General features: G+C 31.0%; 2 protein-coding genes across 8 annotated transcripts; one reads left to right on the top strand and one right to left on the bottom strand.

The window, feature by feature from the left end:
- The first annotated feature begins 5694 nt into the window (after nucleotides 1-5694).
- LOC103500953 (gibberellin 20 oxidase 2-like) lies at nucleotides 5695-8424 on the top strand. Its single transcript, XM_008464422.2, has 3 exons — nucleotides 5695-6288; nucleotides 7154-7475; nucleotides 8071-8424. Exons 1-3 carry the CDS (start codon nucleotides 5777-5779, stop codon nucleotides 8350-8352), a joined length of 1116 nt encoding a protein of 371 aa, XP_008462644.1. The 5' UTR covers nucleotides 5695-5776; the 3' UTR covers nucleotides 8353-8424.
- A 1301-nt stretch (nucleotides 8425-9725) lies between these two features.
- Nucleotides 9726-16057, bottom strand: LOC103500954 (E3 ubiquitin-protein ligase RGLG3). 7 transcript variants are annotated; one of them, XM_051089067.1, is made up of 13 exons: nucleotides 15815-16054; nucleotides 15194-15270; nucleotides 13494-13578; nucleotides 13270-13410; nucleotides 13063-13176; nucleotides 12019-12116; nucleotides 11843-11922; nucleotides 11662-11767; nucleotides 11170-11297; nucleotides 10680-10812; nucleotides 10392-10448; nucleotides 10121-10238; nucleotides 9726-10037 (listed from the first exon to the last, which is right to left on the bottom strand). In XM_051089067.1, exons 2-12 carry the CDS (start codon nucleotides 15260-15262, stop codon nucleotides 10155-10157), a joined length of 1095 nt encoding a protein of 364 aa, XP_050945024.1. In that variant the 5' UTR covers nucleotides 15263-15270; nucleotides 15815-16054; the 3' UTR covers nucleotides 9726-10037; nucleotides 10121-10154. The 7 variants fall into 7 exon arrangements, with proteins under 7 accessions (XP_050945024.1, XP_008462646.2, XP_008462645.2 ...); XM_008464424.3 differs by having other exon boundaries at nucleotides 9726-10019; nucleotides 15815-16053; XM_008464423.3 differs by having other exon boundaries at nucleotides 9726-10238.
- Nucleotides 16058-16325: the final 268 nt, after the last annotated feature.

The following is a 16325-nucleotide window of genomic DNA, read 5'->3' as shown; positions in this document are numbered from 1 at the left end:
CAACAAAACTTAAATAAATTATAGAAAACTTAATAACAACAAAACATATTTTAACTTTAAATTCTTGTTGTTGAACTATATATTCGAGAGAAGACTCTTCTTATTAATATCGTATTATATCATAGCTTTAAAACCTCTCTCGTTCGAATACACGATCTCAACTCATTCACGTATCAATCTTTAAACTCGAAGATTATTATTATTTTATTGATGTGTTTGAATACAGCTTTGATATTTCATTAAATACCGGGGTTGAAATAATGTTTCCCTTCTTCCATTTCAAAAAGCCCCACACAAAAGCTATTAAATTGTTGAAAAAGACACTTAATTGTATCCTTTTATAACATCTCAATATATACATACATACATACATATTATATATGTATTATATATAAAATAGAAATTTTGTTATCTTTTCCAAAAGAATATAAATTTATTTTAATAGTTGGGATCTAAATTAGTCCATATAAAGGTAAGTGGAGGGAGAAGTTGTGTAATTATAACACACACCAAACATTTTATAAGGTGACGACTTAGCTTCACGTGGACATAATGAAACACCTTTGGAGCACCTGGGTAGATCCATTTCTGACATTATTTAATCTTCTTGTCTTCTTCATCATTTCAACATCATCAGATTTAATTTATTATATATACCATTTTTCTTTTATTTCTTCCTTTCCTTTTTCTTTACTATTTACTTTTTGTTGGTTTACCTAAAATATTTTGATCTAATAATTCTAAAATTTTCATTTATATCTCTCATGGTGTTAATTCCACGCATTATATATTTAATAAGTTCATAAATTATTTAATAACGTATCAAATAATTTGTGAAAGCAGTAGATAATATTTTTATCTATATTATTAATTCTTTGAATATAGCAATAGGTAGAGACCTAGAAAATTGAATCTCTAGTCTCTATTGTTTTGATCGGATTTTCGTGTTTGGTTGTTGGTATATTTCTAACTTCCAACGGTTGGATTTAAAAAGTAATGTATATATATAAGATTGTTTTTATACTAATCTCACTCCAATTTTACTTTGTAACTATTTTGAATTAATAAATTTGGGATATGGGACCTAAAAGTCTCATATCTCGTAAATTTCTCATTAAAACAAAAGATTGATTTTAAAATATAATAAAATAAATCAAAAACAAAATTTCACTATTTATCGTTAATAAAATTTATTTGTTTTTATCGTCCATTATGCGATAGATACCGGAAGATGTCTATTAGTGTCTATCAATATATAGACTAATAAATAGTGACATTTTAGTCTTTTATGTTAATTGTGATAGTATGTTTGACATGTGAGTTATTTAAGTTCAATCTTATAATAATTCTTGCACCAACCAACCAAAAACGAAATGATTCAGATTGATTTAATGTTTGTGGTGTTGATAGCTTTTTTGGATTTTGTTAATCATTTCATTATATGTTATTGGTCGTTTTAAAATTAATTTATTATCTTTTGAAATACTATACGCTAGGAAATAAGGATTCTCTAAAATTCTATAAAAGGAAATAAATAGATTTTTTTGCCCTAAAGAATCTAATGCCTAATCCCTAAATGTACCATTCTTCCATCCTCGTTGATTCCATTAGATTACAATGACAAAAAGAAATTGAAATTCTTTATAGATTCAATAATTGAAAATAATGTATTATTCTCTAACCTCTTTATTGATGTCTATGTAAAAGATAAATATTTTACCTACCATAACTATTCCAAAAAGATAATATAAGAATCCTAGATAACGTATACAAATTTTCAAACAAGGAGGCTAATTCATTAGCTAAATTAATATTCCAAATTTTAATATTTCATTAAATAAGAAAAGAAATTCATTAAAACAAGTGGTACAAATTGAGGGAAAGACAAAAAAAAAAAAAAAAAAAAAAATCTTCTCTTTTCTCTCTCTCTCTCTCTTTTTTTTTTTTTTTTTTTTAAATTATTTTTAAGAAGCAAAAGATTTAACAATAATAAAACCAACGAACTAGTGTCTAACCAAATTGATTAGAATACAAATTATATATATATATATATATATATATATATTAAATGTAAAAGAAGATAGCATTTAATTTAGGGTATGAATATGAAGTTTGAAATATCGTATTCAAAATGTCATATGGTTTCATTTCGCTCATGAAATTCTTCTTTTCACAAAAAGAAAAAGAAAAAGAAAAAGAAAAAGAAAAAGAAAAAACGGAAAAAGGAAGAGGTGGACCCACAGAACTAGAGCCATATGGATTCACGTGAGAGGCACGTGCAGAGCCATTTGGGTGGGGACGGAAATGGTTTGTAGACGAAGTGCATGAGAATAAAACCCACGTGAACCTCTTCGGTCTGCTTCCTGTCTCGCCCTCCCTCCCCCTCTCCCTCTCCCTCTCCCTCTCCCTCTCCCTCTCCCTCTCCCTCTCCCTCTCCCTTTGGCCATTTTGTACCATCAATTTAGCAAAAGACAACCACTCTACTTTTCTTTTTCTTTCTTTTCATTTGTCGGGGTGTGTCCACATACGCCTTGGTTTGATGTTAAGTCTCCATGCCAAAGCTATTCTACTTCTTGTCGTTCCTTTTTCTTTCATTCTTTGTAGCTATAGATGAAAATTAATATATATTACACTTCCCTTGAAAACAATACACTTATCATATCTGACATTTATTTAGGGTGGAGAAATAATCGACCTCAAAACCTACTTGCTTCTCGTAAGCTTATTCTAAAGACTATTATCTCTACTTTGCACAAGTTGCAAGTACATATATATTATATTGATGCACGGGTATCATCGTAATAACATAATATTCATTTATCACATATCCTCGACATGTACAAGTATAAACACTTGAGTACGAAATGTAGCTGTCTATAATTAGTCACATCAATTTTTTTTTTTTTTTTTTATAGCAACCATATATTACTGTCATGGTCAAATATGTACATATGGACAAAATTAATTTACAAATAAATATATTATCTTTCAACTATATATTCTGGAAACATATATCTTTTAACAGGTTCAAAGTCTAATCCTTCATGACTTGATTTTCTTTTCAGTATGATTAGATATGTATCTAACTTTGCGCATATTGAAATATTGAAATAATTGAGTTTGGGTTCATGAGTTTTGAAGTATATTATTCATAGAAAAACAGTGAATGTCAATCATGGTGAAATGCTGTGTCTTTTCTCAAGTAATAATAATGGGAGTGTACTTTATTGGTCTTTAGCCACTTCTTGACATAAACAACAAAAAGACATGATAATCTAGTCACTTGCTTTGTTGTTTTTTGTTATACTTTTATAAACAAAAAAAAAAAATTATTGTTTTGTAAAAAAAAATCGACATTCGAAGTTCACATGTGTTACGTAGCTATCCTTACCTAGAATGCACTCAACAAGACAAAAATGTTAAAAGATGTTTTGAAATTTGAAAAACGATTCAACTCATTCATTTTGACCGAGTCGAAGATATCGTTTCGTATAATAATTTTTTATTTAGAAATTTGAAATAATTATAATGATAAAAAGTAAAATATAAAATAAAATAAAATACAATTTTTTTTTTATTATTATTATTATTTTTAACTAGGCTACATAACTTTAGTATTCTCCATAAATTCCATCCTACATATGAAAAGGACAATGAAAAAAGACAAATTTAAAATTCTGTAAAAATATGTCACAATTTTTTAAAGTTAATTCTTTGTTTATTTCTATGCTCGGTAGTTGGCGCACACTCTAATAATTGAGATACTTCAAATGTGTTGGTTGAAGAAGAAAAATTGTGCAAATCTCTACCAATTTTAATTCCATATTTGTTAAGGTACATAAATTTCCACCATAATTTCAAAGATTATTGCTAATCACATATATTTTAGTTTGGTGAAAAAAATGGGTTTGTTTTATTATAATTATTTGTTTAATATAAGGGTAAAAAAGTTACCCTATAGTTTTTGAAATGATTGAAGTGATAATCATAGGGTGAGGAAGAAACCTAAAAAGGTGAAAAGAAAGTTGATGGGGTTTGAGATGTATATATATTGTGTGTGTGAAGTGAAGAGACCACGAACACAAAGTACATTGACACTGCTGCGATTGCAACCAGCAGCTGGAATCAAATAAACAAACCATATTGTACCATTTTGCCCTTCTATTCTTTTTCTTTATTGTTGTTGTTCCTCCTCTTCCTCCTCTCTAGTCTCTACTTAGTTCTTCCTAACTATTATATATGCTTACTCCACAAAAGGAAAAAAAAAAAAAAAAAAAAACCTACCAAATGTAGTTTATCATTAATTTAAATTAGGTACTTAATTATTCCAATATTTAGGTTTGTAATAAATATGAGCATAGTGTAGAGGTATAGCTAATAAAATGTATGATGTTTGTATTCAAGTATTACAAAAAAAGAGTAATAGGTGACTAATTCAATATTCACTTTTAATTTTGAAATTGATAGTATATATGATATCAATTAAAAGTATTTTTATCTAGCAACTTTAGTTTTGAGTTTTGTATTTCTAAAGTTTATAATCGTTACTTACGTACCAAGCTCTACGAGCTAACTCCTTTTCTTGAAATTTTGTTTTTGATATCATCCCAAAAAGTTTCGTATCAATAGAGATAGTTGTCTTCATTTATATATCTAATATCATCCCCTTACTTAATCAATGTGAGACTATGGTTGGATCTACATATATAATATTTTCAAGAACCAAAATCACTTTTAAGAAAATTGTTTTTGAAAATGTACATGGAATTCAATTTTTTTTAAAGAAATGTAGAAAACTCTTTTTTTTTTCTTGTTTTTTAAAATAGATAGTAACTTTTAAAATGTATGTAAGAAATATACAAGAATTACTAAAAACGTGGGATTTTTTTTTCTCCAAAACAAGCACCATCTTAAAACTTAGGTAGAAAGGATTTCATTAATTTGAGTTCAAACACTATAAGAAAATTGAAAGTAATCACCAATTACATAAAAGTTTCAAATTCATTTTGAATGGACAACGTAACAAAACTATTGAAAAATATATTTTGAAACATAGCTAAATTTTGCTTTATATATATGATAAACTAGGATAAATCCAAATAGTTAGATATTTAAATATTTTACGTTGAATTTTTCAATTTTCAAAAACCCATTTTAGTTTTTAATATTTACATTTTGTTTAACATCTTTTTAAACATATAATATGTGGATTGTGGAATTCAACCTCAGACTCATTCTGGATGTTATTTACTTCTTAATCCACACGTATGCATAAATTAGGCTGAAATAAATATAAGCTAAGCAAATATGAAGTGACAATAATATAACAATGGTAAAACTTATGTAACTTTTTTTAAAAATAAAATTTAAAAACTACGATAAAATTATAAATTATTTAAAAAAAAATATTTGAAGTTTTAATATGCAAAGAGAATGAGAAAAGAAAGAATACATATTATCAAATTTTTTACTTGGCCAGACGTATAAGGAAATTAAAAAAACTACAATATAAAAGGTTAACAACCATAACATCTTATTCACTTGACCATAAAGTGTTAAGATATTTTACGTGGAAAGAAAAGGCAAAATAATTTTTTTTTTTAAAAAAAAGACACCAATAACCCATTTATTATAATAGCGACGGGAGATATATATATATATATATATATATAGTTCCATCCAATTCCATATTTCATATTGTAGTTGTATATATATATTTAAAACAAAATCATCCTCATCCGAATAAGAAAAAAAGGAAATAAAAATTAAAAAAAAAATGGAATCGACGACGACGGTGGGGAGGGTGGCCGGAATAATACTGCCGACGATGGTAGACAAGAAGAAGAAACTACCAAGGGAATTCGTGTGGCCGCGTGGGGAGTTAGCGGGGGAGGAAAGAGAGGAGTTGAAAGAGCCGTTGATAGACTTGGGAGGATTCAGGAGAGGGGAGGAAGAGGCGACGGCGGAGGCGGCGGCGATGGTGAGGGTGGCATGTATGAAACATGGGGTGTTTCAGGTGACGAATCACGGAGTGGAAGAGGAGCTGATAAAGGCGGCGTATGAAGAAGGGGAGGGGATATTTAAGATGCCATTAGTGAAGAAGATAAGCGTGGGGAAAAAACCGGGGAGAGTGTCGGGATATTCAGGTGCTCATGCAGATAGATTCTCTTCAAAACTTCCATGGAAAGAGACCTTCTCTTTTGAGTATTCTAATGACGATTCTGATCAACCTCTACATGTTCTTCATTACTTTAAATCCTTGTTCGGTTGCGACTTCGAGAATACTGGGTCAGTCTTCTTTAACTCTCCCCCTTCAAAAGTACTACTAAGATCAAACATATGGTTGGGGTAATTTGTCCAAAAATAGTTTGTGATTTTATTTTTTCGGTTTTATTAATATATATGATATGTTTATGTTGTTTTGGCTTAGATTTTAAAACATTTGTTTAACTTTAAAGAAAACATTATTAAATGAGATTTTAAAGATTGTGGTCTATGGAAAATAATAGTAAAAGAAAAAAAATAAACAATTTACTCTTGACCAAAAATTACTAAAATAAAAGAATCTACTGTACCTAATTTTTGTATAAAATTAATATTTATAAAAATTTCTCAAAAAAGATCCATTAAAAAGTACTTTTCGAAAGTACGTAATGAGTTAATTAAAAAAAAAAAAAAAAGAAATTCTTTAGCGTGGGCCATGAACTCAATGTAACAAAAAAATGAGTGAAATTTACAACTCTATTTCTTCCAACAAAACACCTCCATGAGAGTGTTATTGCCACCCAGCCGGGCTATTACCATTTTTAACCACAACCAAAAAATATTAAAACAACTTAGAGGAAGGAAAAATAAGAATACGTTTGTTATAATTGTGCTAGACGCTAATATTAATTATAAGAAAAGAAAATTATTTTAGATGATAAAAACTTTGAAAAATATAGCAAAATATTACAATCTACATGTAGTAGGTCATAATAGTCCAAGATAAACTTATATGTATTTATCATAATCATATACATATATAGACAAAGATATAGTTTACAAATATTTTGGTTGATTTTAATTACCATATTTGAGAATATGCGTAAAATAATTTGAAGTATATAACTTAGTTATGGAATATGTTTTGTTTTGATGGCTATATATGAAGATGGGTATACCAAAGATACTGTGAAGAAATGACAAGAATAGCACTAATGATAATGGAGCTTCTAGCAATAAGTTTGGGAGTAGAGAGGTATCATTACAGGAAGTTCTTTGAAGATGGAAAGTCAATAATGAGATGCAATTACTATCCACCATGTGAAAATGCAAGCCTGACTTTAGGAACAGGCCCTCATTGTGACCCAACTTCACTCACAATTCTCCATCAAGATCAAGTCGGTGGCCTTGAAGTTTTTGCTAACAACACTTGGCTCTCTGTCAAACCTAGACCTGATGCTTTGGTTATTAACATTGGTGACACTTTTATGGTACCCATTTTCTTCCTCTTAGACTTTCTTTTTTTCTTTTTCTATATATATACACATATAACTTTCGAAACAACACGGCGGGATGTCACGAACTAGTTTCTTGTTGGTATTAAAAGTCCATTTGAAATGACTTTCTTCGTAAGGGTCAATTTACAAAATCCACTATAAAACATGGTAGTGTAGTAATTGTGTTGTAATTAGATCTTCAAACTTTCAATTACAAGAACCAGTAAGTGCTGAACTCTTAAACTTATAATCATCATAGAAATTGAACCTAAAAACTGAACCGTTTAATTTTATACAATCGTTAATTTTTTTACAACAATGTAAGTTCGAGTGTGTCCAATTTCAACATCAATATAAGTTTAAGAGCTCAACTTTTACGATCAAAAGTATAATTGTAACTGCTATCATACTATAGATGTGGTTTTTGCAATTTGTCCTTTCTTCTTAAGGGCTTAAAGAGACTTAGAACATCTAATCTCTTGGTCGAAGTGAAATTATATTAAAAAAGTATTTGAAAAAATGATTTCAACTATGTTCAAGTGTTTATATAAAAAAGTTGTACGTATTGTGATAGTCTAAAAAAATGCAGGCACTGTCGAATGGAGCGTACAAGAGCTGTCTGCATAGGGCAGTGGTGAACAGGAAGAGAGAGAGAAGGTCATTGGTGTTCTTTGTGTGCCCAAAAGATGATAAAGTGGTGAGACCCCCACAAGATTTGGTGGGCAGAGAAGGGCCAAGACAGTACCCTGATTTCACATGGTCAGAGCTTTTGGAGTTTACACAAAAACATTACAGAGCTGATGTTGCTACACTCCAAAGCTTTGTCCATTGGCTTCAAGCTAAACCTCACCCTCCAAAAATTCCATTTTAAATTTATTTATATATATGTGTGTTCTACATATATATATATATATATAGAATTTCCCCTTTGTCTTTTCTCTTAGTTTGTTCTTATTCTTCTTATTCTCTCCTCTTATTGTCTGTCCAATGCTTTGTCTTTCTCTTTGTTTCTATCTCTATTTTGTTTACAAGCTCTCTTGCCTAAATGCTAATCATGCTGCTGCCTTTTTGGCACTTTTATGCCTCCCTTTCTCTCTGTTTTTCCAATTCTTTTGCTGCTATATATTTATAATATGCGTTTTTAACTCTTCAACACCCTCATCTTTTATATATATATATATATATATACATATATATATATATATATATATACATATATATATATATATATATATATACATATATATATATATATTGGTTAATATTTCTGCACTAACCATTTTCTATGTACCTTCTTTAAACTTATACTTCTTTCAAGTAAAAATGTGAGAACATTAATGTTGATGAAATGAGGGAGGGTGTTAATGCCCCCTCGGTTAGGTATGTTATTGGTATGGTGAATTTATACTACAAGTTTGTGACATTGATTGGAATTCGTAATGAAACTTTTAAAAAACTAGATAAAATGATCAACTAGCCAAGTTATCAATTGTTGTTTCTATATTATAAATATTAAAATCTTCAACTGGACACAAAATGCACCAATGTTTATTGATAATTCATTTAATTGGAATATTGATTAATCCTACAAAAAAAAAAGAATTTATTAATTATTATTACAATTTATTTTATTTATATTCTTACTTAAACATCATTTTTAGTTTTTTTTTTTTATAATTTGTATAGAGGAAATTTGTTATTCTTTAAAAATATATACTTTGAAATCCTTGTTGTAGTATTTCTTTTAACCTAAATATGATTTTTTTTATTTTAGAAAATGTACATTAAGATTTTCACCACTTGAATAAGATTTAGGGGCCTACCCAAACGTCAAGTTGGACCACATCCATTCAAAATATTTCTAACAACTAGGTAGCCTAAATAGCCTAAAGTTTAATTTATATCTGAACTTGAACATAGCTCAAATGAAAACGGTTGAGCAAAAGAAAAAGAAACATGCTCAAGATTTGTATTCAGGAACTTGGCAATAGTCAACTTGAGATGTCTTTAACTCTAACATAGTAGACTTACTTGTACAGTTTGAACTGTATGAATCCCGCATTATGTCAAAACAGATGGCACAAGCAAAAGCAAATAGAGATGGTTATAAATGCTTCTAGCAAAGACAATGATTTCACATGCCAAAAACAAAAGGCCATAAAACTTAACATGCACAAAGAAGGTAAAGAGAATTGTACGTTCTAACTCATTTGAAAAGCTGAAGTAATATAAGACTGTTACAAGTAGATGAACAAGTTTTTATAAATTAAATTTGACAAGGAAAATAATCTCGAATATGTTTCGTTTTTACAACTCTCTGGTATTGCATAAACACAACTGCAGATCCCTCCATTTGAGACAGTATCCTATCCTCGGCCACATACTCGGTGTTGAACATTAATTTACAATGCAACTCCTTATACAAGAGAAAATTTACAACATGCCTCTTTCAACGAAACACCCATTTGATGTGAAAGAGAAAGAGAGATGGTATCTTAACCCATATTTGTTGGTTCACCTTCCTCGGCAGTTATCAAACTGTACAGTACAAGTATACTTTACAGATTTTGGAAGCTATTTTATGACGGGGGTACTGTATTCATATAGCCGTTAATTAACTAACTTCAATGATAAGATACCTTAAGGGGCGATGAGGAAGTTGTTTCTATTAACTTAGGCATATAGTCTCAAGCGCATCTTTATAGGTTCTCGACACAATGGGCACGTTGAGATAGTTACACCACAATCCTTGCAGGTCTGGTAAGAAAACAACAAAAGAATAGTAGGCAAATATTAATGAGTGTCTTGGCTAGGTTATACGAATATGAAACCACTTGAACATTCTTTATTCCATTAGAAAATATTTTCAAACATTAGCAGTGCTAAAAAATTCAAAGGTAAAGAACTTACTGTATGACCACATGCAAAAGCCATGTCCTTTGGGTTTGTCAGGCATATGGGGCAGACCTTGAACAAGAGACAATTAATTTAAATAATTTATATTAATTAATGAAGTCATGAAACAAAAGAGAAATTCTTTTGTTTCAGTATACAAGGGCATACTCTCACAACTTGATGCCTTAATCAATCTTAAACCCCAAAGTACAACAAAATTTCCCTAGAGTTAATTGTAAAGCCACACATGCTTGGTTCTCCCATTCTTAGAAAACTCCATAAATAAAATGAAAACGAAGTTACCGATTCAGATGAGGAACTATGTTTTTCAGCTTTTGCATGCTCCAAATTTTGGATTGCAACTGCATTGTCATGATTGATGACTTCAGAAGGAGGAGGAAGTGGCCCCGCACTTTTTCCATATATAGATTCTCTCCTGCATAATAGTGGGTGTTATTTTCCCAAATCCAAAACAGAAATTATTACGAAATCAACAAATAAAGAAAGCGAGAAAGTGTAAACAGTAAAGATCGACATAGCTACATCCATGGGCAGAGGAAGAGAGTAGTTTTATTAAGCTATTAACAGAGAAAATATCAGATAATACAAATTACATATACATCAATAGGGTTAGAGAATTAATATATGACAACTCTTTGAACCTTAGGCCTAAAATCTTAAGTAACACATAATACGAATACAATGTAGGCTAATTCACTTGGTTAATCAGAGTGCCAAATAACAAATACACGACATTTCAACCGTTCAGTTGAAGTTGAAAATCCTGGCTTACTTTGAATTTGGCAAGGAGAGGGTGGCTCTGTATTGGAATGGAATTTCCATGAGTGCGGCCAAGGCAAATGCTGCTTCCTTCTTTGACGCATCTGCGCTCTCAGACATGATCTTTGTGAAGTTTACAAACTGAACCAATAGAGAGAAGTCATGAAGTTACACACTGAACCAAAAACAATTGACCACCGATTTTTTCTTTTTGACAACCAGGAGATGGAGCTTTGCTCTAAGTGGTTTATGGATAACCCGCAACATTAAATGAAGTAAATAGAATATAGAAAAGATACTGCCGTAAGATTGAATATTCAAGACCATTTCATACCTTTCCTCTTAACGAAAACAACTTCTTATTGAACAAAAAAAAATGAAATAATACATGGACATACAAAAAACAAGCCCACAAAAAAAGAGCTCCACCTGTGCAAAATAGTCCGCAAGACCATTCCATACAATTAAAAACACAACCACACAAGTAGATTCAATAATCAAGTACCTGGAAATTATCAAATGCACGCTGAGGCATGTTATCATCAAATTTATGCATAGCATCCCAAGGTCCATCCCCCACCCCAATTAGAATTATCGACAGAGGATAATAGCTGGAGATTCAAATGTTATGAGACTTCAAGCACAGAAGATACTGAACTTAATAAAGGTTATTGTTTTACTTTCACCTTGCAGCAACAATGGAGTTTATGGTTGCCTGCTCTTGAGAACTTAATTTACCAGGTGGTGTTTTAGGATTTCTAGTAACCTGTTCAATATTATAGAATTTTAAGCCTTAAGAGAATGAAGCATAAATGAGATAGGGAGAGATAAAAGATAATACAAACAGAGCACATCCAACAACCTGTCCATCTGCAATAATAACAAGGACATGATACTGCCAATTGCTTTTCTCAACAATGCCAATTGCAGCATCTATAACAGGAGCAAACGAGGTTGGACCTACATAAATAAGGTTGAGTAAATTTTTAAGACCGTTATAACTTTGGAAGAAGAAAATTGCATTAACCGGCAAAGCACCTTGAAAAGTATCCATAGATAGCGACCCTTAAACAGCTGGTAAATATAGAGCTGGAAAGCTCCTCAAATAAATAAATCAACATAGAATTAATGATTACTAAAATAAGCCTAACTAAGCTAAGATTTAATATCCTACGAGCGTCCTTCTCAACGGTCATTTTCCACTCATTAGAGCTGCTAACATGCCACCACCAATTACCAAAACTAGTTCACTTTGCAAACAGAGAAGCTCACCATATTGTTCTTTCATCTTAACAAATGCCTCAACTGGATAAAACTTCTTGAACAATTTCCTTGCAATACCTCTAAAGGTATCTAAACTTACTATTCAAGGGATGCCTCATCTTAAATTATAAGACTTAGCTATTCAAGGGAATACATTTTGTCAATCTCAATGAACAGAATCAACTCAAGGAAATATCTAAACTTACTTATCATACGATTAAGAAAATGAATATGACGTTGCAAATCAAAATCAAATGTCTTACTATCTTCAATGTCCTCACTCATCCATATACACAATAGAAAAGGAAAATAAAGAACTGAAGGAAGAAGAGAATAACCACAGAAAATATTACATTTTTGTCCCAATCAGAAGAGGCAGCTTATCTACATTCAAAAACCATAGGCCAAATGCCGTTTTTGTTGTATGGATGACACATATGGTCAACATCTGGAACTAATATTATTGAAGTTATCAATTGGAAGGATTGATAATATCAACACAAGTCCCCCATTGACATAATAGTTGCATGATAAAGTTGACAAATGTATACAAAAAATTAGCTCTGCATCATGATTGACATTGCAATACATGGTGATAAATAGAAAAACAAATTCTGTATTTAACTCAAAAGTTCAAATGAACCTGATAAATTCAGGTACGGCAGAATTTCTCTATATCGAAAAAGTGCTTCCTTGAAACCTTTACATGGCCTATGATCTGGATAAAAGCTGAATACATGCTGATCACATGTTGACGCTTCAGAAAAGGAAATTGAAAATAAGGTAATTAGGCAAGAGAAAAAGTTGGTTACTAACACTTCAATAAAGGATCCAAATAACTAATACTAACCATCACCAAAACCGAAACAAGGTATCAAGCCATCATCATCAAATGGAGACAATGTGTGACCAATAATAGAAATTGCTTGCTCATATGGATTTGGTATACTGCTAACTGAATGCAGACTTTTTCTTCTGAAAGAATACCTGCCTGCCGTCGGACAAATGTAACTTCTAGTAATCTGTGGAAGCACTCATAACCTTCATACAATTGTAAAGTAAATAAAGATTCACCTGTCCACTCATTACTCTTTGTAAAGTCGATACCAAGAATTAAATTTGATGATTCAAGACCTTCATGTCTCAATGCAGATATAACCTGAACGAAGTGTCATGTATTTCCAGTATGCAAGTATTTGTGTGAATGTCTGCTTGAGGGGTACGGTGACATTGATATTGATAATAAACAAAAGAGAAAATATAAAGCCTGACTTTCAAATATATAGGCAGAATTAACATACAGAAATTTACTGTTAATATAACAGTTCAATGTTTAAAAGAACTCCAAATAGGAAAATATTGAATTGAGCCAAGTTAGAAAAACTTCTAAACTAAAGAAATTTTCGGAAACTGTTATGTCCACATATTTTAAGAATATTGAGATCTCTCCCTCGTGTAAAAGTTGGTTAGAAGATCTCAAAAGCACACAACTTCTTATCTCACAAACTTCATTGGGGAACCTTCTAGTAAGGAGGTCTTAAAATTAAAGCTGTTTAAAACACTTAAATAGATAAAATCCCATTCTCTCTATCTCATTTCTTCTAACAATGCCCCTAAGCTACTTTATGGGAGGAGTCCTCTGTAAATCCAGTTTCACCCTCCACAGTCTATATATTACCAGTATAGGACGAATCTTGCTTCTACTTCATCCATCTTTCTTCCTTTTAGCATACCCTAACTTGTCGTCTCTAATACCAAGATTTACACGATGCTTGGATGATGAGAGGAATATATAAAAGTTGTTACCAATTACAATTACTAACTCCATCACTTTATGAAAGGTCTAGAACTCTTCTTAAATTTCACTAATTACCTGACCAGCAAGACTATCTCTGGAGGCCAGCTTGAGAGAATCCTGACTAAGCGATTTGATAAATGTATGACATTATTTTGATTTTGTGTGAGAGTGTCGCATTTACTCAACTAAATATTAAGCCTATTCTACTAAATGCATTATGTTCAATATATATCCAAAAGTTCTTTCTTAGAGATCCTCTTTCAATGTCTAAACAACCGAGACGCTAAGTTATTCTAACCAAGTGATGGCAAACAGTTAATATGTAACTGGAAAGTTTCCATCAGTGATTTCATGCATGCCAACAATTATTTTTACACATAGGAAACAGGACACATCAATGATCCAAAGCCAAAACAAAATCGACAGTGTATAGGCCATATCCCTATGGATGAGGATTTGTAAGCCTAAACAGAGGAATCAAACAAAGAGCCTCTAATCTAAGTTGATCAGAAATTTGGGAGTATTTCAGAAAGCCTAAATGGAGGTTACACATGCTCCCAAGTAATTGGTGCTATGCTGATAATAGCCTAAAAGAGCTGGGTTAGTACTGAATTGTCCACAAAAAGCATAGAACATACAGAAGGAGAGAAATAAATGTAAAAGAAGTTGCGTTGTATTTGGCATAAAAGTAATGGTCAAATCAAAACCACAATGGAATGAAGTAATCTGATCCACGTATCAATAGTCAGAACAATCAATCAAGTCACACAAAAAATTTAAGTGGAATTAAATTTAACTAGAATTTAGAAAGAAAACAATTTTTTGTTCTTGAACATAATTTTCATGGGAAAGGCTATTACTAATCTTAATCTCAATAAAAGTCCAAAACCGAAAAGGTAAATGAAGTATAAATAATATAGATTTTGTTCAGCATACTTTCAAACATGAATTAATCAGCTAGAATAAAAGAGAGAACCTGATCCAATGAGCTGAAATTATCGGCAATATACCGGTAGTCTATTTTCCGATGACGATCTGAATCCATCTAACTCTCTGCATACAAAAAGGTTTAAGCAAGTTCTCATTTAAGTTATTATAATACAGTAACTCCAGATTCCCCAATCTCAAATGTGCTCTTCAAGAACGCTAAATGTACATTTAAGGAGCAACTGGAGACATAAGAATCAATTAGCTAGGATGCCTTTTTCTCTAAACTTGAATCCTAGAAAACAATATGAAAATATCCACATGTTTTGAATCCCAATATTTTGCAATTTGAATGTTCAAATACCATATTAGAATTAATTAAAGTCAAATCATTCTAACTTGCTAGATCAAACATTGAAAATCTATGATCATCCCATAAACAAAGACCCCAAGCTCGATTCATAACTTCTAAAAGGGAAAAGGGTCGCATGATTGAAGCAGATAACACAAAATCAGTAATTAAATATGGCGAAAATGCAATTGGATACTATAAGTAAGGGAGTGAATTGAGCAGACCCAGAGGACAAAATCAAGTCATGGAGAAAGATGATTTGAATTCAGTTCAAAGAATAACTAAATGGGTTAAATGTAAGAAAAAGTAGCAACTTACAGAGAGCAGAAGGGAGAAAGGGGAGGTTTTGTTTCGATGGCCTGCAATGGGAAGAGATACAAAGAGAGAAGAAGGTCAAAAGGGAAGTTGCAATGGTTTTGAATATGGGATATTAATGGATATTTTGAAGAGGATTCCTTATCGTGTTTGTCATCTCAGACTTTAAGGAAAAGGCTCGTTGTTAATGCGTGCACCCAACCATGTTCAAATGGGTGTAAAACCACAAGCTTTCCACTTTTTTTAATGGAAGAACTGCAACATGTCTATGAATATATATATATATATATATATATATATATATATATATATATATATATATATATATATATTTGGACGATATATGGCGGTGGGAAAATTCAACCTCTTATTTGAGAGTTGACAAGCTACGATTACTTTAGAGCTGTATCGCCCCAAAAATTTAGATAATTTATTGGGCTTATTTTGAATCCATTTAACGAGAATTATTTGATTTATGTGGGAATTGAAATTAATTAAATATTTGTTGGATGAA

Source organism: Cucumis melo, chromosome 8 (genome assembly GCF_025177605.1).
Source record: "Cucumis melo cultivar AY chromosome 8, USDA_Cmelo_AY_1.0, whole genome shotgun sequence".
NCBI classification, from domain to species: Eukaryota; Viridiplantae; Streptophyta; class Magnoliopsida; order Cucurbitales; family Cucurbitaceae; genus Cucumis; species Cucumis melo.
This window is presented reverse-complemented; position numbering and strand designations above follow the sequence as displayed.

Bases quoted from the DNA above. Each gene is read 5' to 3' on its own strand.
- LOC103500954 (XM_008464423.3), bottom strand. From the start codon at position 15,262: ATGGATTCAGATCGTCATCGGAAAATAGACTACCGGTATATTGCCGAT. The intron at 11,298-11,661 runs GTACTTGATTAT...CTATTGGTTCAG, and splicing joins GTGCATTTGATAATTTCCAG to TTTGTAAACTTCACAAAGAT. The intron at 10,813-11,169 runs GTAAGCCAGGAT...ACTATTATGCAG, and splicing joins CTCTCCTTGCCAAATTCAAA to GAGAGAATCTATATATGGAA.
- LOC103500953 (XM_008464422.2), top strand. From the start codon at position 5,777: ATGGAATCGACGACGACGGTGGGGAGGGTGGCCGGAATAATACTGCCG. The intron at 6,289-7,153 runs GTCAGTCTTCTT...CTATATATGAAG, and splicing joins TGCGACTTCGAGAATACTGG to ATGGGTATACCAAAGATACT. The intron at 7,476-8,070 runs GTACCCATTTTC...AAAAAAATGCAG, and splicing joins ACATTGGTGACACTTTTATG to GCACTGTCGAATGGAGCGTA.